This window comes from Rhineura floridana, chromosome 5 (genome assembly GCF_030035675.1).
Source record: "Rhineura floridana isolate rRhiFlo1 chromosome 5, rRhiFlo1.hap2, whole genome shotgun sequence".
In the NCBI taxonomy this organism is placed as follows: domain Eukaryota; kingdom Metazoa; phylum Chordata; class Lepidosauria; order Squamata; family Rhineuridae; genus Rhineura; species Rhineura floridana.
This window is the reverse complement of record NC_084484.1, coordinates 179,100,189-179,124,513: the sequence shown is the minus strand read 5'-3', so window position 1 is coordinate 179,124,513 and position 24,325 is coordinate 179,100,189. Positions and strand designations below refer to the sequence as shown.

Below are 24,325 nucleotides of genomic sequence, written 5' to 3'. Positions count from 1 at the left end.
GTGACTCATCCTGTATGACAGAGAATAACAAATGCGTCTTCTGCCATGGTGTCTGCAGTGTCATACATAGGCATAATTGAAAAAGAAATAAAGAATGCTTTTTTAGAGCTTTTGGGTTTTTTTCTCATATTCAGGCTGATTCAGATTTAATCAACTCATTGATTACTGGACTTAATCTCACATATTTTATCAGCTGAGATTTCTTGATCAGACAACATCCTTACTTTTAAAAAAACCCTGTTAATTTTTCATCTGTCCCTGAGCCACTTTAAATTGCAAAATAAACATAAAAGGGGCTGCTTTGAGCTACTACCAGAGACCCAAAATATCTCCCCAAAGGTATAATTTATAAACCTTTGCATCTCTTGACAAACTGATAGATCAGGAAAGTTAAGTGCTATTTCCTTGCTCTCATACATATTTACTTTCTCTAATGCAGCCTTTTCAATTTACATAGTTTGCCGCCTATGAGGTTGAGAAACAACAGAACTGGGAAAAGGCAGGAACTGTTTTTTTTAAAAAAGTATTTTATAGGCTAGCAGGCAAGCTGGAATCCAACACAGCCAGTTACAAGCCGAGCAGTGCTGAGACCAGGGAAGCGGCCCTTTAGTGCAATCTGTCTTCACGGTCAGCTCACATGGGAAAGAATCGGTCCAAAATTATTACAGAGCAAGCGTTGTTTGCAACACCTTGTCCAGGGCTGTGTTATTAAATTATTACTTTGCTCCACTGTGGTCCTCCTTTAGTGACTGACCATTTCGTAGGGAAGGCCAATCACGGGAGAAAGCAAAGTGTGATGGAAGACTTTGGAAAGGCTTAGATGTAAAAAAGATGAAGAAACTGGAGACACCAGGGGGGTTGGACTTGATGGCCTTATAGGCCCCTTCCAACTCTACTATTCTATGATTCTGACACATTCCAAAATGGCTGCACTTTGGAACCATAGGGTGTAATGTAAGAGCATTAAGAAATCCTGCTGGCCAATCAGATGCCTATGGGAACAACATGAGCAGGACAGGAAGGCAATACCCTTCTTCACTGTTGTTTGTCAGTGATCAGAGGCACGCTGCCTCAGATCCTGGAGGAAACTTACAGCCATCATGACCAGCAGCCTTTGATAGCCTTATCAAGGGAGTAGAAAAAGAGGAAGGCCAAACAAGAGATGGATTGATTCCGTAAAGGAAGCCACAGACCTCTGCTATCTTTTTGGCACCTTTTGAAGACTTTCCTCTTTCAACAAGCCTTTTGAGACCTATCCCAGTCTGCATCTATGTTAGAATTGCTTGTTAATATGTGTTTTTTAAATATGTTTTGAACCCTTTTTAAAAAGATGTTTTTAAAGCTTTTAAGAAATATATTTTTAACGTTTTGTTTTAATGTATTTTAAGGTCTGTTTTTATGATGTTTTAAAGTGTTTTTAGCATTTCTGTTTGCTGCCCTGGGCTGCTGCTGAGAGGAAGGGTGGGATAGAAATCAAATAATAAATAAATAAACTTCTCTCTACCTATCTTCTCCACTCCATACATAATTTTATATACCTCTCTCATGTCTCCTCTCTAGTCTAAAAAGCCTTAAATAGTAAATAAAGCCCCCTTTCCTCATAGCGGCAGTAGCTCTGTCCACATGACCATTTTGGGTTGCCCTTATTTGCACCATTTATTTGTTTAATATCCCACCCTTCCTCCCAAGGAGCCCAAGCGACCTTTTTTCCAGCTCTACAATATACATTTTGAGATGAGATGACCAGAACTGTACATAGTATTCCAAGTGTGGTCGCACTGCAGATTTATACAATGGCATTATGATATTGGTGGTTTTATTTCTGATCTTCTTCCTATTGATTGCCAACATGGTATTATCCTGTCTCACAGCAGCCGCTCACTGGGTTGACATTTTCATTGAGCTATCCACCAAGAATTCAAGATCCCTTTTCTTGGTAAATCAATCCCAGCTCACTGTATGCATGAAGTTAGGATTATCATTATCATTTCCCCCTGAAAGTGTAGCCTTTTACTCTTGTATCGAAACACACATGCTAGTTGAATGCCCATTCACCCAACTTGGAGAGACCCATTTGGAGCTCTTCTCAATCCAAAATTGTTTTTCTCAACTGAGTAATTCGTGTGCTTGGCCACCACTCTGTTCATCCCTAACTCCAGATCATTTATGAGCAAGTTAAAAAGTGCCAGTTTCTGCACTAGAAACAGACATAAGTCTTATTCAACTTCTAACTGTAATTGTTGCCACCACAGAATTTTGTACTGTGTAAGTGAGCAGTTTATCACCAGGCACAGACTCAGGCCACCTGAGAATTTTAGCTTGCATTTTAAAAACACCATCATTTTTTTAAAACCTCATGACTGCAGCTTTGAAAATATGTTGGCTCAGCATTGCTCTTCGTACCTTTCTGTGACCAGCAGAATAGCAAATATGAACAAATATGAGCAGTTCATTCACATTACAGTAGGGCCCTGCTCATACGGTGGGTTATGTTCCAGACCCCCGTTGTAAAGCAAAACCCGCTGTAAAGCGGAACCCATTGAATAGAATGGTGCGCAATGCCTGAAAACCGCCGTAAAAGGGGAACAAACGCTGTATGAGTGGGGCTTTAGTCTAATTGCGTCTGAGACCAGTGTATTAGCGAATCACTGTACTTATTTGGACTGCACTATTCACCAATTATTGGTGAAAATCTTGGATTTTTAAAAAAATATTATTCAGCTATCTGCAGTGGGAGTGGGATGACTCCTCTGAGACTAAGGCAACACACTCAGTCAGTCTCTATGGTGTGCGAGAGACCCTGTACCTGAGGAGGCAAGGCAGAGGTGAAGAAGACTGTAAGTGGTGTCACAGCGCACAGAGTGAGAGGTTCTATAGGAGGAGGAAACGAGTGATACAGTGAGCTCCTCCCCTCTGTTCTGGGTAGGAATGTGGGAGACATTTCAACTGATCCCCATTTGTAATTCACATTTTCCAAGACAATACATGAAAAGAAACATGGTTATCTTTCAAGATTCACCCTACTCCAACCAACACAAAAACGCACGTATTAGGAAAATTGTTTGCAAAATTGTGTCTATCTAAATATATGGTGAAGATGGAGCCCAAGAGAGCTTCTTGTCTTCTCCAAGGCATGGATTTGTGTGTGTGTGGCTTGGGGAGGGGAAAGGCCAGGCAGGGTAGTGGTAGGGTGCAAGCCCTGTTTTGAGTCGGGGTAGACGAAATGGGCAGGATGCAGCTTGAAATGGGGCTGGTCCATTCAAACATTTTAGCACCCCCATTCCTTAAAAATCTTGCCCCATAGGAACTTTCACCCAGTGACAGTCGAGCAGCAGCAGGAGGTAGAAGACGGGAATTTAAGGCACCAGGTTCTTTGGATTCCTTTTCCTCCCCCCCCCACTCCCTGGCACACTGCAAGGCCCTGAGTGATAATTTCTGGATCCTTTTCTTTTCCACGTTTCCCTGCTATCGAACTGGAAATAACTTAGCTTTGTGAGTGAGGGGCTTTCCCCCACCCCGCTTCTTCCCAGTCGAGACAATTGCAGATTGTCTCAGCTGGTGCCTGCTGTAAACCAGCATTCTCCTGCCAGCCTATCTGACATGGGCAGAAACAAATAATCGTGATGGGACCTGCATGCTTTAAATATATATATATATATATATATATAATGCAAATATTTATGTAAATTAGCCAAAGACCCAGAGAGGAGAGGCCTTTGTGCAGAGGTTTGTGTGTGTGTGGAATGCTATATATGCCTTGTATAGGTAACACAGGAAGCTGCTTCTTACGAATCAAGACCCTTGGTGTATGTAGTCCAGTATTACCTACTGTGACTGGCAGCAGTTCTCCAGGGTTTCAAATAGGAGTTGTACCTAAACATGCCAGGGATTGATACAGGTACCTTCTGCATGCAAAGCATGTGCTCTAATCTCCCTTACCTTGCAATCTGCCTGAACAGATCTCCAGGCTATGGACTCTTACAAGCTGCACTCTGCTAATGCATGGGCCAAACAGGACATTTTGTGTAGTTCTGTGACTGTTGATTTTACCCCACTTTTTTTTTTAATGCAAAGCATTAAAAAGTTGTTTCAGGCTGAGGAGGGGAATGGTGTGCAAGAGGCAGTTTAACATCTCTTTGAAGGCATCGGTCTGTTCCAAGTCCTCCCAGCTGCTTTTCCATCTGTCAAGGAAAAGTGATTGTGTCCCTGTATTTCCCTTCCCTCCCCCTGGGAAAGAGCAGCTTAGGGGGATGTTTTTGGACAGACAAATGGGGGGGGGAAGGGAAGTGTTACCCTTCCCCATACCCTGCAAACACTAATCCTCAACTCTACCCAAAATCATCTTTGGCTGCTTTGCATTTAACCCCCCCCCCACAAAACTATATATAACATGTAATTTGGACTTTGACAGGTAGAAACATTTTTATTTAGGCAGAACTTTGGCTGGCCCAAAAACTGACTTAACTGGTGTTTTATTGATGCTTTTCCTGCTGTATTTATTTTTCATTACTGCTGTTTTAATGTTATGTTATATTCTACTAAATTATTATTGCTATCCACCTTGAATACCATTGGGTGGAAAGGTGGGGAACACAAATTTCATTAACTAAATAAATCCAGACTCTAAAAATGCATAGCCACATAGCTAAATCTTTGGCTTCAACCAAGCCACTGCCTGCTTTGAGCTGGGGCCTGTTGCTATCTTACAGCTCAGTACTGACAAGCAGAAATATGAGAGACCTGCATCCAGGAATGATGCCCTTCCGCTTCCATGTCATACCTGTATTTCTGGTACAATGGGGCCTCTCTCTGAGCAGGAGCTGGCAAACGCTGTCAAGGGCGATGGTGAGACGACTGGGTTGGGCCGGGCAAAGTTGCTCAGGTCACAGCTGGGAATATCGTTCTCTTCGTGCCTCATGACAATGGTCTCCATGACAAAGAAGCGATCCCAGGGTAGCCAGAGGGTGTGCTCTTGAGTAATGAAGGGTGCCCGTTCAAAATGCAAGATGATGGAGATACCGCCGTTCGTGACAAGATCAAAGCTATTGATGGAAACACAAGGACCAAGTGTTGTCAGTCTGCGTAGCTCAACCCTTCCCTTTTGCCTCCATGGAGGGTTCTATTTCTGGGTCACACTACGGTGTGACCAAGAGGCAGAACACAGGAACTAGCATTTCGAGTGCTGGGGTTGTATGCCAATGTAGTACCAATGTGAACATTCCACTAGCGCAAGGATTTCTCCTTGTGCAAGGAAACAATCTCCCCCTCTCCTCTTCCCACGCATCCCCTGAATCTGTTCTGGGATTCCCCCAACCCTCCGGAGCAGAATTGGGGGACAGCATGAGGCGCACTGATCCTTGTGCTAGTGCAACTAGTTAGCTGGACACTGACCTTGGAGACAAGACCTGGGATCATCCCCAATGTGTGCTCTAGAGAGGACAGATTTATTTCTGTCCATGAAATTAAAAAAAAAAATCCTTTTAAAAAAGAAATGAGATGTTGATTCTGCAATTCAAGTAGCAACATCAAATACCCAGGTGGCTCACTTGCTGGCTTTTAAAAGCCTCTTTTCTTGCTTGCCAGCAAAAGGAATAGCATTTAAGTCTTGATGAGGGCATTTTTAACAGTTAGCATTTGGCAAAGCCTTGAAAGCAGCCTCAAGCTGAGGCTGAGTAAGAAATGATGGTAGGGGAACTACAGAAGGGGTTGGGGTTGTTTTTCTTTTAAATACTAAAATAAATAAAAACGTTCAATAAGCTGCTGGAAAAAGAGGGGTCATTTATTTAGGAAAACACCCCTCCTTTGCTCATTGATGAGTGGAGTTGCTAGGAGCAGTGAACTCTAATGAGCTTTAGGAAGGCATGTGAACCTGCCAGGGGGAAAATCCATTTCCATTTTGGACCAGCCGTGAAACTTGACAGAAAAAGGGGAAAGCATCGATCTCATGTCATGCAGGCTGAGCAGCGATGAAAATACAGAGGCTACATTGTATTGCGGGAGATGCAGCCACTCATCAGCTCCTGCCTTCGCCTTGAAGTTACCTTGATGGGGCCGAGCAATGATGAAGGAAGGCGAGAAAAAAAGAAGCCCACCAGTGGAATCAGAGCGAATTCTGGCAAAACTCTCTTCCCATCAAAAAACATCAAAGCGTTCCCTTTGAGGAGGGCTGCTGATGCCCTGGCCTTTGTGAAAACAGTTCTGCAGTGTGCGGTCTTCTGGTCTACCTAGTCAATGGCTCAAAGCAAGAATGTGTTGTTGGAACAGAGCCAGTTTTACAGCTTGATCCTGTGAACTATTCTGCTGAGGCAGCAACCTGCTGAGCCTGAGTCTTAGCCCTCCATTCTCCCAGCACTGCTAGACCTTGGCTAAGGCCCCCGGTGTTCAGAAAACAGCTGCCTTTGCTGCTACTGCATTGCTGCTTCCAATGCTTTGATACGAAGAACACCTGTGATGCTTATACTGTGCGCTGTGGAAGAAAGCAGAGCCCACTTTTGTGGAATCCAGAGATGAGTCGGAAGGTGCACCAATTAAAAGTGGCGCTGATGGAGAGGAAAGGAACATAGGGAGCTGCCTTCTACCCTTGGTCCATCTAGCTCAGTATTATCGGCACTGACCAGCAGCAGCTGTCTAGGATTTCAGAAAGGGGTCTCTCCTGGTTCTACCTGGAGATGCCTGGGAACGAACCTGCATGCAGAGCAGATGCTCTACCACTGAACAATGACCTTTACTCTTTTAGTCAGCTGCACAAACCACAAAAGATTAAAACTATTATAACTCAACTATTTTCACTGGATTTTTTGAAATAAGGCTAGATTACGAACATAGGAAGCTGCCTGAGTCACACCATTGTTCCATTTAGCTCATTATTAGTTACAATGACTGGGAGCAACTCTCCAGGGTTCCAGGCAGGGAGTTTCCCAGCCAACCCTACCCAGAGATGCCAGGAAACGAACCTGGATGCTCTGCCAATGACATATGGCCCAGATTCCCCTGGGAAGTGCAACAGAGTCCACCATTTGCAATGCATGGGAGGCAACTTCAGCGGCACGGTGGCCAATCACTACAGTAGGACCCCACTTTTCGGCATCCCGCTAATACGGCACTAGTGGGGCGATCAGCTGTAGCGCGGGGAGCTCCATCTGCTGCACTCCAGCTGTAGCGCACGATGAGCTGTACTATACAGCTGAGCGAGCTCTATGTCCCACTTTCCGGCGGGTTTTGCTTTTTGGCGGGGGTCTGGGACGTAACCCGCCGTATGAGTGGGGCCCTACTGTACTTTCACAGCCGTAGTTGAAGCTAATCCACCCACAGCCTCACTCACCATTTCAGTGCACTTCCCTTAATACAGAATGACTACAACCTTCTGGTTCAAAGGCAGTATCCTGAAGCAAGCACAACATTTTATTTAATTTTCTAACATTTATATCCCACCTTTCTTTCATCAAGGAATTAAAAGCAGCATACTTGTGGTTCCCAAGCGGTCTCCCATCCAGGCACTCACCAGATCCAGACCTGCTTGGTTTCAGCAACTACACTAGCACTAAGTCAGACCATATCTACACTAGCACTAAGTAATCAGTATGCAATGAATCGGGTGCAAAGGATTCTTATTTTTTCTTGTCATGTTTTAACTGCCCTTATTGGGAGCAGCAACTTTTGATTAAAAGTCTAATATTTAAAACCTGGCAAGAAAAATATGGAACTTTCCCACCCAGTTCACTGTATACTTATTATTTAGTGCCAGCATAGACACTGCAAGGAACGTCAGGAATCTGCATTGACTGGATTGGGGGCATGCTTCTTATGAAGCAGTGAAGTCCAGAGCCAAGCCTCTGCTTCGAAGTCAGCACAAGCTTCATACAACCAAAGATGGAAGGGGATCCACATACCTGCCATCGTGCCTGCTGATAGTGTAGCCAAAAGGAGGATTGTTGACAAAGCTGATGTTCACGCCAACAAGTGGGGTCCCGTCTGCTGTCATCACCTGCCCACGAATCACACAAGGGTGGCTGGATGCAGGTAACGAAACAGAAAATTTTAAATATTAATCCTGCACTTCTTGCGGCTATGCACCACTCAGGGCGGCTTACAATTTTAAATCACAGCAAATATCTATGCATTAAAACACAAAGAGCACAACAATAAAAATACATGAAACACACATTAAAAATCCATTTAAAAGCAACCACGGCAGTGAGCACAAGTAACACTGACCTGAGCAGGCAAACGCCTGTTGGAATGCAAAGTGTCTTTACCACTGGTGAAACACAGAGAAAAGGTTTCTCTGCTTCAAGGGACAAGGTATACCACAACACTGGTACAGCTACACTGAAAGGGTCCTGACTGTTGTCATCATCAACCATGCCTCCACCTCAGGTGCAGATGGGAGGAAGCAATTCCTTAGACATCCTGTGCTGAAGCCCTTTAGGTGTTTAAAGATAACCACCGACACTTTAAATTGTGCACAGCAGTGAGGAAGCTGATTTAATCTGTGTTGCGCTAGGCTGGACCTATCTGGAACCATTTAACTCCATCTTTTGCTTTTTGGCCTGTTGCAGCTTGGCTACTGTGAGACATCATCTGGGAAGGCATTTATGATGTTTTAAAGTGTTTTTAGTGCTTTTGTTTGCTGCCCTGGGCTCCTGCTGGGAGGAAGAGTGGGATATAAATCTAATAAATAAAATAAAATAAATAAATAATAAATGTAGCTCATTAATATGCCAGATCGGTTCAAAATAATATCTCCCTCATCCACGATTTAATTGTGGAGGAAGGGGCCGACCTGATGTGCATTACAGAGACCTGGGTGGGTGAGCAGGGAGGAGTTGGCCTCTCCCAGCTATGCCCACCAGGGTATCTGGTTCAGCATCAGGGTAGATCTGAGGGTCGGGGAGGGGGGGTCGCTGTGGTCTACAGGAGTTCCATCTCCCTCGCCAAGCACCCTGTCCATGTGGTTACTGGTTTGGAGTGCTTGCATCTTGTGTTGGGTCAACGTGACAGATTGGGGCTTCTGTTGGTGTACCGCCCACCCAGCTGCCCAACGGACTCCCTAACTGAGCTGATGGAGGTGGTCCATCACTGTTGAGATCCCCTAGACTTTTGGTACTGGGGGATGTCAACATTCATGCCGAGGCCACCTTGTCGGGGGCGGCTCAGGACTTCATGGCTTCCATGACAACCATGGGGCTGTCTCAATATGCTGTTGGCCCAACACATATAGCAGGACACACTCTTGATCTAATCTTTGCCACGGGACAGGGAGATGGTGATCTGTATGTGGGGAATTTTACATCGATCCCTTTGTCATGGACAGATCATCGCTTGTTGAGGTTTAGACTTACAGCGACCTCTTCCCTCTGCAAGGGGGGGGGACCCATTAAGATGGTCCGCCCCCAGAAACTAATGATTCCTGAGGATTTTCAAAGGGCTCTGGGGAGTTTTCCGGCTGATAGGGCTGGTGCTCCTGTCGAAGCCCTGGTGGAACTGTGGAATGCAGAAATGACCCGGGCAGTTGACACAATCGCTCCTGTGCGCCCTCTCTGGTGTAGAGCTCATGCAGCTCCATGGTCTACTCTGGAGCTGAGAGCGATGAAACAGCAGAGGAGACGGCTTGAGTGCAGATGGAGGCGGACTCCTGACGGATGCAATCATGCACTGGTAAGTGCCTATACTAAGGTGTACTTGGGGGCAGTGAGGGCAGCAAAAAAGCAACATTTTGCTGCCACTATAAAATCATCTATCTGCCGTCCAGCAAAGCTCTTTAAAATTGTCCGAGGGCTATTACATTCTGGCCCTACGGACATGGTGCAGTCATCTCAGGCGCGCTATAATAAATTTGCTAGGCACTTCCAGGATAAAATCTCTTGCATCTGCCAGGACTTAGACTCCAATGTTGTGGCAGTTGAATCGAATGAGGTGTCCAGCACCTAATGAGGTGTCCTAATTCTTTGGATGAGTTTCAGTTGGTACAGCTTGAGGACGTTGACAAGGTGCTTGGACTGGTGCGTGCGACCACTTCTAAATTGGATCCTTGCCCTTCTTGGCTAATAAAAGCTAGCAGGAATGGAATAGCCGCCTGGGCCAGGGCAGTGATTAACGCTTCATTGCGGGAGGGAGTGGTCCCTGGCCTCCTGAAAGAGGCAATAGTGAGACCACTCCTGAAGAAAATGTCCCTGGACCCGGAAAACTTTAACAACTATAGGCCAGTAGCTAATGTTCCATTCCTGGGCAAGGTCCTGGAACGAGTGGCTGCCAACCAGCTCCAGACACTCTTGGATGACACCAATTATCTGGATCCATTTCAGTCGGGTTTTAGACCTGGGTTCGGCACGGAGACAGCCTTGGTCGCCCTGTATGATGACCTTTGTCGGGAGGCAGACAGGGGGAGTGCGACCCTGCTGATTCTCCTTGACCTCTCAGCGGCTTTTGATACCATCGACCATGGTATCCTTCTGGGACGACTCACTGATTTGGGAGTGGGCGGTACTGCGTGGCAGTGGTTCCGCTCCTATTTGGTGGGTTGTCTCCAGAGGGTAGTGCTTGGGGAGCATTGCTCGGCACCGTGGGACCTCCAATATGGAGTTCCGCAGGGGTCAGTTCTGTCCCCCATGCTCTTTAACATCTATATGAAGCCGCTGGGTGCGGTCATCAGGAGTTTTGGAGTGCGTTGCCATCAGTATGCTGATGACACGCAGCTCTATTTCTCCTTTTCATCTTCTTCAGGTAAGCCTGTCGGCATGCTGAACTGATGTCTAGCTGCGACAATGGACTGGATGAGAGCTAACAAACTGAGGCTTAATCCAGACAAGACTGAGATGCTGCTGGTGGGTGGTTCTCTTGACAGGATGGTGGATGTTCGACCTGTTCTGGATGGGGTTGCACTCCCCCTGAAGGAACAGGTTCGTAGCTTGGGAGTTCTTTTAGATCCATCCCTGTCGCTTGAGGCTCAGATAGCCTCTGTGGCACGGGGTGCTTTTTACCAACTTTGGCTGGTGGCCCAGCTACGCCCCTATCTGGACAGAGAGAACCTCGCTTCAGTAGTTCATGCGCTGGTAACCTTGAAATTAGATTACTGCAATGCGCTCTACGTGGGGCTGCCTCTGAAGACAGTTCGGAAACTGCAGCTTGTGCAGAACGCAGCGGCCAGACTGTTAACGGGGACCAGACGGTCCGACCATATTACACCGATTCTGGCCTGCTTGCACTGGCTGCCTATTTGTTTCCGGGCCCAGTTCAAAGTGCTGGTTTTGACCTACAAAGCCCTACACGGCACAGGACCACAATACCTGTTGGAACGCCTTCCCCGTTATGAACCTGCCCGTACACTAGGCTCATCATCAAAGACCCTCCTCTGAGTTCCTACTCATAGGGAAGCTCGGAGGGTGGCAACGCGGAAAAGGGCTTTTTCTGTGGTGGCCCCCGAACTGTGGAACGATCTCCCAGAGGAAATACGCCTGGCGCCATCGCTACTATCTTTTCGGCGCCAGGTTAAAACTTTTCTTTTCACCCAGGCTTTTTAAATTTTAAATCTTAAATTTGTTTAGTATACGCTGACATTGTTTTAATTTTTTAGAATTTTTAACTTTTATATGTTTTATATTGATACATGTTACTGTATTTGATGCTTTTCTTGTCTTGTGAACCGCCCAGAGAGCTTCGGCTATGGGGCGGTCTATAAGTTTAATGAAATAAATAAATAAATAATACATGCCGTGCCTTGCATGCAACAGGTCCTGGATTCAACCCCTGGCATTTCCAGGTAGGGCTCAGAAAAATCCATGTCTGTAACCCTGGAAGGCTGCCACCAGTAGGTGCAGACCGTTGGTCTTCAACTAGTTGATCGGGACCCACTACAGAGTTGCAGCTTGGCTCAAGGTGGTTTGCAACTGCAGCACTGTCACCATATATCAGCCTTTCCCAACCAGTGTGCCTCCAGATATTGTTGGACCACAACTCCCATCAGCCTCAGCCAGCATTGCCAATAGTCAGGAAAGATGGGAATTGTGGTCCAACAACATCTGGAGGCACACTGGTTGGGAAAGGCTACCATATACAATAAAAAAGAAACTCTCCAAGTGAGTGTTCGGGCTAATGGTGGATTGTGGGTCTGAAAAGGTTGGGGACTAGTGGTGCAGATGATACGGAGTTTGATGGATCAGTAGTCTGACTCAGTATAAGACTTTGATTCTATGCCTTCTGGGGAAATCTGTGTAGAGTTTTCATCCAAAGTCCCAGCCTTTCAGGCAGAGGGGCTGCTGGTTCAGTTCTTTGTCTGGGTCTCCATTTCTGCTTGCTTCCTAGAATCCTGTCTGCCTGAACCATGTTCCTCCCTGATTATCTGTAGTGGAGAGCTGGAATTAATATTCAACAGATCCTTCCTGCAGTTCCAAGGATATTATGTCACAAGGTCTTCTGGATTTGCTGGGGACTCTCGGGGATGTGGTTCTGCTCCTGGGATGTGGTCTGGCCTTGGGTTTTGCTCCTGGGATGTGGTCTGGCCTTGGGTTCTGCTCCTGAGACGTCTTCTGGCTCATGGAATTTGTATAGACCGGGCAGTATGCCTTGGGCACACGACAGCTCAGATTGTGAGAGAGTGTCTAATATGGTACAACTGGAAATACTATGTACACCAAACCTCTGAAGTCTTAGAATCTGCACCAAATTTTGGGTCCCAGTTTATGCAACCAGTTTCATACTTATACTATTGCAACCTCAGTTTGTTTGTATGTACATATGCCCACTTGTGTGTGAAGGGTGGGGATGCATGTTTAACTACTCCTGCATAGAGGGGAAATCCAACACACAAAATATAAGGGAGAGATTAGGTGGGACCTTCACCTTGAAGTGTGGATATGCAGAAACTATATTCATGGCTGTACCAGTATCATAGTGGTGAGGAACCCGTGGCCCTCCCAAAGTTGTTGGACTGAAACTACCATCAGCCCCAGCCAGTATGGGCAATGATCACGGACGATGGGAGCTGTAGACCACCAACACCTGAATGGTGCAGGATCTCCACCACTACTTTATCGATTGAATGCATGTAGAAACCAAACAATTGTTTGTTTATTTATTAGATTTATATCCCGCCCCTCCTCCCAGTAGGAGCCCAGGGTGGCCCTGTTGCCAGATGTATAGGGATTCTTGCATATATATCAAAATCTTTTGCAATCTTTTATGCCAATATACCAGAACTGAAAGGTGCTTATGCGCAGCACTAACTTTGATGCTGTTTCTGAGAGGGCAGCACAGTAGTTGTTCCTAGAACATGGTGATAGCTATGTTCTGCCACCACTGTTGGAGGCAGATAGTTGGAACAGTGGCAAGTCATCGCCACAAGAGGGAGCACTGGCCGCCAACTTGGATGGCTTTACAATGGGGTTAGGCAAATTCGTAGAGGGTAAGACTATCAATGCCTCCGGTCTACCTCCAATAACAGCACCAGTATGCCTCTAAGCACCAGTAACTGGGAATCACAAGTGGGCAGAGCGCTGTTACACTCATCTCCTGCTTGTAGCCTTTCCAGAGCTGTCTGGTCGGCCACTGTGGGAACAAGATGCTTGACCAGATGAGCCATTAATCTGATCCAACAGGACTCTTTATGTTTAGTCGGTGATTCTCAAGCAAAAACACTGATGGGAAAATGAGCCAAAATCCATCCAAGTGGGCCTGGTGTGGAGGGAAACTCAAATTTCCTCTGTTCCAATGGTTGAACCAGGGTGTTTTTGGATATGCAGGAGGAGCAGAGTGTTGGGGAGAGTGGTCTTCCATCTGGTTTGCTGAACTGAGCGCTGCCTGAGGTGAGAAGGGATGATCTCTGAAAAAATGTGACAGCCATGTTTGTTTTGTCCCCAATAGGGATTATATTATTTGTTATATTGCCCCCTAGTCTCCGTATTTAGAACGGCTTCAGTCTCTCCATTGTAGATCTGTTAGCAACTGATTCAATCTTGCTATTATTGTTTCTATGTAGAATATCTAATCCTATTTAGACAAGTTCTCCTCAGAAGAAGAAAAGCCTCCCTCTGATCTTGTTCTCTGCCAGTATGCATTGCAGCATGGAGGGCCTGACCTTACATTGTCTTTCCACTTCATTGATACCACCTCTTTCCTCTCAGTCAGATTTAATTCCCCCCATTCATCCTTTTTTTTACTGCAAGTCAAGTATTTGATCATTTGCAAGTATGTATAAGTTTATTTGCTGTTCAAGTTGTGTTCACATTATTAATAAAGCTGAAGATTGATTTATATGAAAGGGTACACTGGATACGAGTTTAGCTAGCTGGGCAGACACTAGAAATGGAATCCTTTTTTTTTTATGTTCCATTTTTAAGTGTGGCCCTCTAGTGATTGTTAATGATCCGATTCCTTTTTCCTTCAATATTTTTTTCATTTTTCTGATCTCCTCCAATATTATTATTATTTGCTTTGCAGAGAATTATTGACATTATAATTGCTATTTATTCACAAGTCTCCACTGGCATCGATCTTTATTCTGAACTCTGTCATCTTTGTTTGCAAAGAGTTAAGTGGGGAGCCTTCAAACGCTCCCACAAGAGGCAGTGATGGCTGCCACCAACTCGGATGGCTTTAAAAGAGCATTAGACAAATTCACAGAGGATAAGGCTATCAGTGGCTACTAGTCATGATGTCTATGTTCTGCCTCCCCCTCTCGGAGGCAGTACACCTCTGAATACTACTGTAGTTGCTGAGGAATTGCAGGTGAAAAGAGTACTGTTGCACTCAGGTAGGGGTGAGTGAATCTGTCAATTATGGTTTCTCATTTTTCCAATCTTAAGTTCTCAATTTTTTCAATCTTAAGTCCGCATCAATTTGCAATTTTTTTCTGTTAAAAAAAGTGCTCATGAAAATTCATCAGTGCCATTCACATATTTCTCTTAATGGCCTTTGCATGACATTTTGCCTAATATATCCATTTTTGCAAAGCAATTTCCTCTAATACAATGTGTTTTTGTATGTAATTTTCACCAAAATATGCAATTTTATGCACACTTTCCCCCAGTATATACATTTTTGTACACATTACTTGGTGGAAGAACTGTATTGCAAAACTTAGAGAAGTGCGAATATTCAAGGGTGTCTTTGTTTTGGTTCTCATATCGCTTTAGAAAGTGCAAATTAGGTGTCAGCTCTTCACTGAGACAGCAGTGTCGGTGGGGGTGCAGGCAGGGCTGGAGATTCCTTGGCAGTGGTCACGCCTGACGTTGTAGTCAGCAACAAGCTGAAGCCAAGGTTTGACTTTTAAGGAGCAGGTTTGTCAGCAGGTGTGAGCCATCAGCGTTTTGGCCTTAAGTGGACAGGCCTGCCCCTCTTCTGCCTGACCTTCTGTTGTCTACGTTCTGCAGGTGAGGGGGGAGTCTCCTGTTCACTGCCTGCGTCTGGCTGAAGGGCTTCAGCTGTGTCTGGGGTGCTCTGCAGCTGAGGGGGTGAAGGAGCTGGGTTCTCAGGAGTTTCCTCCATTTCTCCTTCTGGGTCTGCTGCTTCTGGGTCTGCTGCTGTTACCCCCGAGTCATCCTCATCTGATGAGTCCTCTGACGGGGCCATGATATTAGGTAGATGTGCCTTGAAATGTGAACTGAATTGAATTCCCACCCTGTCCCTACACTCAAGTCCTACTTGTAGGTTTCTCATGGGCATTTTGGTTGGCCACTCTGAGAACAGGATGCTGGAATAGATGGGCCTTTGGCAGAGCTTGGAAAAGTTACTTTTTTGAACTACAACTCCCATCAGCCCCAGCCAGTATGGCCACTGGATTGGGCTGATGGGAGTTGTAGTTCAAAAAAGTAACTTTTCCAAGCTCTGGCCTTTGGTTTGATCCACCAGCTAGCCTCTTCTTATATGCCATCCCCCCCCAACCCCCTGCCTGAAGTGGTACGGTTCACTCTCCCACCTCATTCTCCTGCATGTATATGCCCATTCTGAACCTGGTTGTAAAAAACTCAGACATCTGCACCTGGCTAAAGGGAGCCAAGAGGATGAAAAATGGTGAAGAGATTTAAATCCTACACTTCTCCTGATGAGATCTTTTTTTTTAACTTCCCCAAGTGATAAAAATTGCCCCATTTGGGAAAAGCAATTAATGCCATGCCTTGTAAGCATCTGGCCTCTCTTGGGTCAACTTGTCCTTTGTGGAGGCAAGACTGTCTTACCCACAATGCACCTGGTTAATGCTAATTTAGTCAGTCATTTCCTTCAGAAGACCTTGGTCTAAATGCAATTACACTGCAAACAAGCTAAATGGTACTGCAAAGACTCACTCTCAGCTCTGCCCAGAAAAATCTCTTGATATATGTACATAAAACTGTATCTCCTATCAGTGGGAGAAGGAGTTTCTCCTTCAACCACTCTTGCCTTGCCAATATGGAATGTGTATCATTGGTCATTTAGTGACACTGCCTTTTTTCCTTTGTAGCTGAAGACACAGCAATCTGTCAAATTATTAACATAGTTCCTCTTATGAATTTACCTGCCTTTTTAAAAGTTATTTTGGAAATTGTTCTGAGGCAAGGCCAGAGAGATCACTTTTCATTGAAAACAGCTATTTAGTCAACATTTTTAATTAGTCCTTCCCTGAGGGCCCTCACCACTCTTTTTTTTTAATTGACCTTTTGGGGTTTCTAGTATTTTGGGAATGATAACTCATTACTATGTTTCATGAAAGTGGATGGTAATTTAGGCATGCAGTAATTTTAGGCTTCATATTATTAAGCAATGTATAATTCATCAAGAGATTAAGTGAATATTTCTATTTTCCCTGGGTGAAATGGAAGAGTTCTGCATCAAGCAAAGGAAGTGCTAGTGGTCCTTGGGTTGTAATCATTGTTAGTCCTATGCAGTATAGACCTACGCAGAGAACAAGCATGAGTAACTTAGATCCATTCATTTCAACAGATGTACTCTGCATAAAAATTTGTTGAATGCAACCCACTGTCAACTAATAGCCAAGAAAAAAAAACGTCCTGTATTCTATAAGTCATCTCACACAATCCATCCTAAACATTAATTTACCTTGGTGTCTAGGAAATAATAGAAAGCTAAGAAAGAAAATCCCCTGAAGTGACACCCAATCCCTTAAACTTCACACTTCCTTTTTTCATATGAAACGTCGTAAGTGTTTAAACTTTAAAAGTTAAACATTGCCAGAGTAGTTTAAGACAGTTCCTCCTTCCAGAGAACTCTGGGAATTGAAGGTCTGTGAGGCGAATACGAGTTTCCTAACAACTCTCAGCACCCTTCAACAAACTACATTTCCCAGGATTTTCTGGGGGAAGCCATGACTGTTTAAAATGGAATTAGTAGAATAAATGTATGGTGAAGGTGGGCAATGTTTTGGACTGCCCTGATCGCTCAAAGAACCCAGGGACTGAACTTGGGGCCTTCAGGCTACAAAACATGAGCTTATCACTGAGCTATGGCCCCTGTCATAAATAATATGTAGCATTTACATAGTAAGTGTTCAAATGTTTACATACAAAAAGCTTCAGTATTACGGGGACAACAATACTGCTGATTTATCTTACAGCAGTCTTCCCCAACCTAATGTCCTCCAGATGTTTTGAACTGCAACTCCATCATCATTAGTTTATTTAACAAAATTTATATAGCTTTTGATTGCAAAAAAACCCCACAAAACTCTAAGCACTTTACATCATCCTTGACCTTTGGCCTTGCTGGTTGAGGCTGACGGGACCTGGAATCCAAAAAGAGGTTGGGGAAAGGTGCCTTAGAATTGTAAGAACTAACATAAAATAATACATTAATATTTAAGTCCCTTACAACAATTTAAGTCAGTATTGTTTTTCCTGTACAGCAGACTGAGAGGGACCTATCTAAGACTACCTAGTAAATTTACAGCTAGGAAAGATTTGAACCAGAAAATTGAATGGAGTCTTAAGCCACTATGCTGCATCAGCTTGTGCACTATGTGAGCAAGCTGCATCTGGCAGTCTTTATAAGGGTCAGAGTATTACCTGGCCCACTCTGGCATAGGTTGTCGGACTTCCAGGCCATCCGGAGACAATTCTCTGCCTGAGGCAGAGCAACAAATGATGCCCCTGTCTGCCCCAAGCCGTGATACTACTCAAGTTTGGTCAAGTTATTCTAGGGCCTGATGCAAACAATCCAAAAAGTGCCCCTTCCCTGGCGACAACAACAACAAACTAAATAGCTGCCATTTGCTGCACTTTGATGACGCTCAAAATCAGTTGCCTGAAGCTAGTTGTCCCTAAGGGTATATATCATAGAATCAGAGAATCATGGAAGGGGCCTGTCTAGCTGCCTTTGGAATGCCTCCAGGGTTCGAGAGCCCACCACCTCCCTAGGTCATTGGTTCTATTGTACCACTCTTAACAGTTACGAAGTTTTGCCTGATGTTCAGCTGAAATCTGGCCTCCTGTAACTTCAGCCCATTATTCCATGTCCTGCATTCTTGGACGATCAAGAGATCCTGGCCTTCCTCTGTGTGGCAACCTTTCAAGTACTTGAAGAGTGATATCACATCTCCCCTCAGTCTTCTCTTCTCCAGGCTAAACATGCCCAGTTCTTTCAGTCTCTCCTCCTAGGGCTTTGTTTCCAGTCCCCTGATCATCCTCGCTACCCTCCTCTAAACCCGTTCCAGTTTGTCTGCATCCTTCTTAAAGTGTGGTGTCCAGAACTGGACACAGTACTCAAGATGAAGCCCAACCAGTGCCAAATAGAGGGGAACCAATATCTCTCGTGTTTGGAAACTATATGTCTGTTAATGCAGCGTAATACAGCATTTGCCTATTTTGCAGCCACATCACACTATTTAGCTGTGATCAACAACAATCCCAAGATCCTTCTTGCATGTAGAGCCAAGTATCTCCCATCTTATAACTGTGCATTTGGTTTCTTTTTGCTAGATGTGCAACTTTGTACTTATTGCTGTTAAATTTTATTCTGTTGTTTTCAGCCCAATGCTCCAGCCTATCAAGATCACTTTGAATTTTGTTTCTGCCTTCCAATTTTATTTATTTATTTATTATTTGATTTATATCCTGCCCTTCCTCCCAGTAGGAGCCTGGGAGCAAACAAAAGCACTAAAAACACTTTAAAACATCATAAAAACAGACATTAAAATACATTAAAACAACTTTAAAAACATTTTTAAAAAGCTTTGAAGACATTAAAAAAGGTTAAAAAAATACTGTTTTTTTTTTTTTAAAAAAAGGTTTAAAAGCATATTACAAAGCAATTCCAACACAGAAGCAGACTGTATTAGCTATCCCTCCCAATTTTATATCATTTGCAAATTTGATAAGCATTCCCTCACCCCTCATCCAAGTCATTAATGAAAACGCTGAAGAACACTGGGCCCAGGACCGAGCCCTGTGGTACCCCACACATTACTTCTGCCCAGTTTGAGAAGTTTGAGACTCTTTGAGTACCATTCTGGAGCCAACTGTGGATCTACCTGATAGTTGTTCCATCCAGCCCACATTCAGCTAGCTTGCTAATCAGAATATCATGGGGCACTTTGTCAAAAGCTTTGCTGATGTTGAGATATATTATGTCCACAGCATTCCCACAGTCTACAAGGGAGGTTACCCATCAAAAAAGAGATTAGATTGGCCCTGTGTCTTCTCCCAGAGGTTCATGTGGCCTGATCATTAGACTTTCCAGTGTGCTGATAAAAAATATTTTTCAACCATTTGTGGGATCACTTTACTCCACATATGGCCACTTGACCACTTTGATCAGCAGAACAGATACTGTTACATAATATTAGTTCCTTAGTGGTAAGAAATCAATTTTTAGTGTGGAACTTTGGAACTTCCTGCCTAATGACATCAAGTAAGCACCTTCACTGTGTTCTTTTCAGCACCTGATAAAAACATTTTTGTTTAGACAAGCCTATATTGACACATGTTTTAATCTTTTTCAGTTTGTTGTTAATTTTAGTTATCTTTTAAATGTTTTAATTGCTTGTTTTTAATTGATAGTTTTAATATTTTTGAAAATTGTTAAGAAGTTTTATTACAATCAAGTGGTACATAAATTTTGTCAAATAAATAAATAAATAAAATATTTTGTTGGGTCTTGTCCATGAAAGGCTCTGCTGACTCTGGCTTTTTCTAATTCTAAAATTGACTGGTTCTTTCTTGTGTTGTGCTTGGCAGTTCTTTGTTATAATACAATCTATATTTTTAAAAGTGTGTGTGTGTGCACGTATATATAGACATGTTACTTTGAAGGCCCAAAGAAGGAAAAGGTGCCTCTTTAAATAAATAGCATGTGTTTTTAAATTGTTTTAAATTTTTTAAATTGTGTTTTAAATTGTTTTTAAAAGATGTGTTTTAAATTTGTATATTTGTTTTTAAAGTTTTTAGTTACTGTAAACTGCCCAGAGAGCTTCGGCTATGAAGCGGTATATGAATACTTACTTACTTACTTACTTACTTACTTACTTACTTACTTACTATCTATCTATCTATCTATCTATCTATCTATCTATCTATCTATCTATCTATCTATCTATCTATCTATCTATCTATCTATCTATCTATCTATCTATCTATCTATCTATCTATCTATCTATAACGAACAAATATACTATTCTCCGAGAGGATTCCCTTCTTCCCTATCTGACTGTTCTTATTTATTGTTTTATTTTTTCTTACATTTTATAACTCGATTTTCATTATTTTTTATTTCTTATGATTTATTTAGACAATTTATATACCAATTAATTGCAATTGTTTCTAAGTGGTGTACAAACAATCCAAGCTTGAAAAAGTTACTTTTTTGAACTACAACTCCCATCAGCCCAATCCAGTGGCCATGCTGGCTGGAGCTGATGGGAGTTGTAGTTCAAAAAAAGCAACTTTTCCAAGCTCTGCAAACAATACAGTACAAATAAAAAGTTTAAAACTATACAGTCAGAATTCAATTAAAATGCCTGCTGGAATACAAACATCTTCAGTAGGAACTTGAAGTCCAAGAGGGAAGGACCCTATCTGATCCCAGACAGGAAGGAGTTCCACAGAACAGTGTCCACACTACTGAATGCACAGCTCCTGGTGGATCTGAGCTATGAGAGACCACTGACTATTCCAAAGACTTTATTATTATTATTATTATTATTATTATTATTATTATTATTATTATTATTATTATTATTATTATTATTATTATTAATAATAATAATAATAATAATAATAATATTAAGTGATTGGGCAGGGATATAAGCACTGGAATCCGCTCTAGGTTTTAGTCCAAACACTGAAGGAGCTGTCCAAGGATTCCACTGCCCCACTGACAATTGGATATAAAGGTAGTCCTTGAGGCTCTTACCATATATGGAGCTAGAAGTGCCAGATGTCCAAGATGGATTTAGAAAGGGAAGAGGTACCAGAGATCATATCACAAATATACATTGGATAATGGAATGGAGCAAGGAATTTTGGAAGAAAATCACCGTGTTTTATAGATTACAGCAAAGCCTTTGACTGTGTAGATCATGAAAAACTATAGAACGCTTTAAAAGAAATGGGGGTGCCACAGCATGACTGTCTTGATGCGCAACCTATACTCTGGACAAGAGGCTACTATAAGAGCAGAATATGGAGAAACTGATTGGTTCCCCATCGGAAAGGGTGTGAGATGGGTGTATTTTATCACCCTATTTGTTTAATATATATGCAGAACATATCATACAGAAGCAGGATTGGACCAAGATGAAGGAGATGTGAAAATTGGAGGGAGAAATATCAATAATTTAAGATATGCAGATGATACCATACTCTTAGCAGACATCAGTAATGATTTCAAATGAATGCTGTTGAAACTTGAAGAGGAAAGCACAAAAGCAGGACTACAGCTGAACATCAAAAAGACTAAAGTAATGACAACAGAAGATTTATGTAAATTTAAAGTTGAAAATGAGGACGTTGAACTTGTCAAGGATTATCAATACCTTGGCACAGTCATTAACCAAAATGGAGACAATACAGGCATACCCCGCTTAACGTTGCTTCACTTAATGTTGCCTCGCTATAACGTACATGCTCCATACGTCCCCATATCCCGCTTAATGTTCGTGCGCTTCGCAATAACGTACATTTTATTGGCATGACGCCGCTGCCATCTAGTGGTGATTGCGTGCAGTACAAGTGAAGACAGTTGCTTCACTTAAAGTAGATTTTCACTTAAAGTATACTCTCCGGTCCCATTGCGAACATTAAAGTGGGGTATGCCTGTAGTCAAGAAATCAGAAGAAGGCTAGGACTAGGGAGGGCAGCTATGAGAGAAGTAGAAAAGGTCCTCAAATGCAAAGATGTATCACTGAACACCAAAGTCAGGGTCGTTCAGACCATGGTATTCCCGATCTCTATGTATGCATGTGAAAGTTGGACAGTGAAAAAAGCAGGTAAGAGAAAAATAAATTAATTTGAAATGTGGTGTTGGAGGAGAGCTTTGCGCATACCGTGGACTGCAAAAAAGACAAATAATTGGGTGTTAGAACAAATTAAACCAGAACTATCACTAGAAGCTAAAATGACAGAACTGAGGTTATCATACTTTGGACACATAATGTGAAGACATGATTCACTAGAAAAGACAATACTGCTGGGAAAAACAGAAGGGAGTAGAAAAAGAGAAAGGCCAAACATGAGATGGATTGATCCCATAAAGGAAGCCACAGACCTGAACTTACAAGATATGAACAAGGTGGTTTATAACAGATGCTATTGGAGGTCGCTGACTCATAGGGTTGCTGTAAGTCATAATTGATTTGAAGGCACATAACAACAAAGTCCTTGAGGTATCCTAGACTCAAGTTGTTAAGGTTCTTGTACATTAATACAAGAACCTTGGACCTGGCCCAGTAGTGTATGGGTAGCCAGTGCAAGCTTTTGAGCACTAGAGTTATGTGCTGGGAACTTAAGGTGGTTTGTGTGATTCCCAGACAGTCACTCGTCCAGGTACAGACCAGACCAAACCCTGCTTAGCTTTAGCAAGGTGGCAGCCTCATTATGCCTTCAGACCGTACTGATGTTTGGACAAACGCCCAAGTTTATATATATACCCAGATACAACTGGGACTGCTGCTTGAGGTGTGAGTTCCATTAGGTGGATAGAGCTGCTCCTCATAATGAGTACAGTACTTGAGTGCACTACTGACAGAAATTAACTCCACTACAGTATCACAGTTGTTCAGAGTATTATAACTACAGGAGAAGGGGGAAAAGGTTACATACACAAGGCCTAAAGAGATTTCAAGAGTTAATTGGTGGGGGGTTTGTCCCTCCAAATGTTAAATAAGAATTGAAACAACATTACAGGAAACTGCTAGCAAGGGAGGCTAAAATTTTAAAAGTAGCCATCCAGAAACGCTCTTATGCCACCTGTGTATACTGCAAGCAAATTCTCATAAGAAACTGGCAGCTGGGAGACAAAACAAGCAATTAAGCTCAGCAGAAAACCCCAGCAACAAACACGGCACCAGGCAGACAGCTACTGTCAGGCGGAGTGTGGGGACCGAACACCTTGACGTGAGACCAGCAGCCTGCCTCGGAGTTCGGTAAAGTGACACTGACAGATGGGGACCATGACAGGTCCCAGGCAACCATTTGCTGAGGAACGGGCGGAACACAAGTTGGAGGCGAAGAGGAAAGAAGTAACCATGTGATCGAACCCAAATTAAAAACAACAGCACAAGTATTTTGTAGAACAGGATTGCTCTCTTAGTATGATCTAAGATACCATATCCTACATTTATTATTTATTTATTATTACATTTATCCTCCACCTTTCTTTTCATGATAGAAACTCAAGGCGGCTTACGAATGGTTCCCAGGCAGTCTCCCATCCAGGCACTGACCAGACCTGACGCTGCTTAGCTTCAGTAAGAAGGTGGCCTTATGTGGCTTCAGACCATAGCCTGGGACCATATACTCCAAGATGCTCAAGACTACAAATGCCTTTCATTTTTTTTTGCTTACAACCACCCTGAGAAGAAAGTGAGGCTGAGAGACATTGCCAGGCCCAAGGCTACCCAGTGAACTTTATGGCTAAGCAGGCATTTGAACCTTTTACTCATTAGATTTATATCCCACCCTTCCTCCCAGTAGGAGCCCAGAGTTAGGCCTCCTAAAGCCAAGCACTACACTCTAATCCCCAACGCACTCTGGCTCACTGGCCTAGTTGAGATTTTTCAAATGAGCTATGATTGGACAGGTACAGTCGCCACCGAAAAGAGCAACCACACAACCAGGTGCCCCTCTTCATCTATTGGAACTTACCACAGCTCATAATGGGGGATATTCAACTAATCTGTCCTATC

At 43.3% G+C, this 24,325-nt stretch overlaps 1 protein-coding gene across 9 annotated transcripts in view; it reads right to left on the bottom strand.

Moving 5' to 3' along the window:
• Window positions 1–24,325, bottom strand: part of TENM4 (teneurin transmembrane protein 4) — an 850,566-nt gene that overhangs the window by 57,993 nt on the left and 768,248 nt on the right. For all 9 annotated transcript variants that reach the window (XM_061628962.1, XM_061628964.1, XM_061628965.1 and 6 more), the window contains 2 exons: window positions 7,890–8,009; window positions 4,781–5,042 (listed from right to left, as the gene is read on the bottom strand). In XM_061628962.1, coding sequence (XP_061484946.1) covers window positions 4,781–5,042; window positions 7,890–8,009 — 382 coding nt within the window. The remainder of the gene's footprint in view (window positions 1–4,780; window positions 5,043–7,889; window positions 8,010–24,325) is intronic.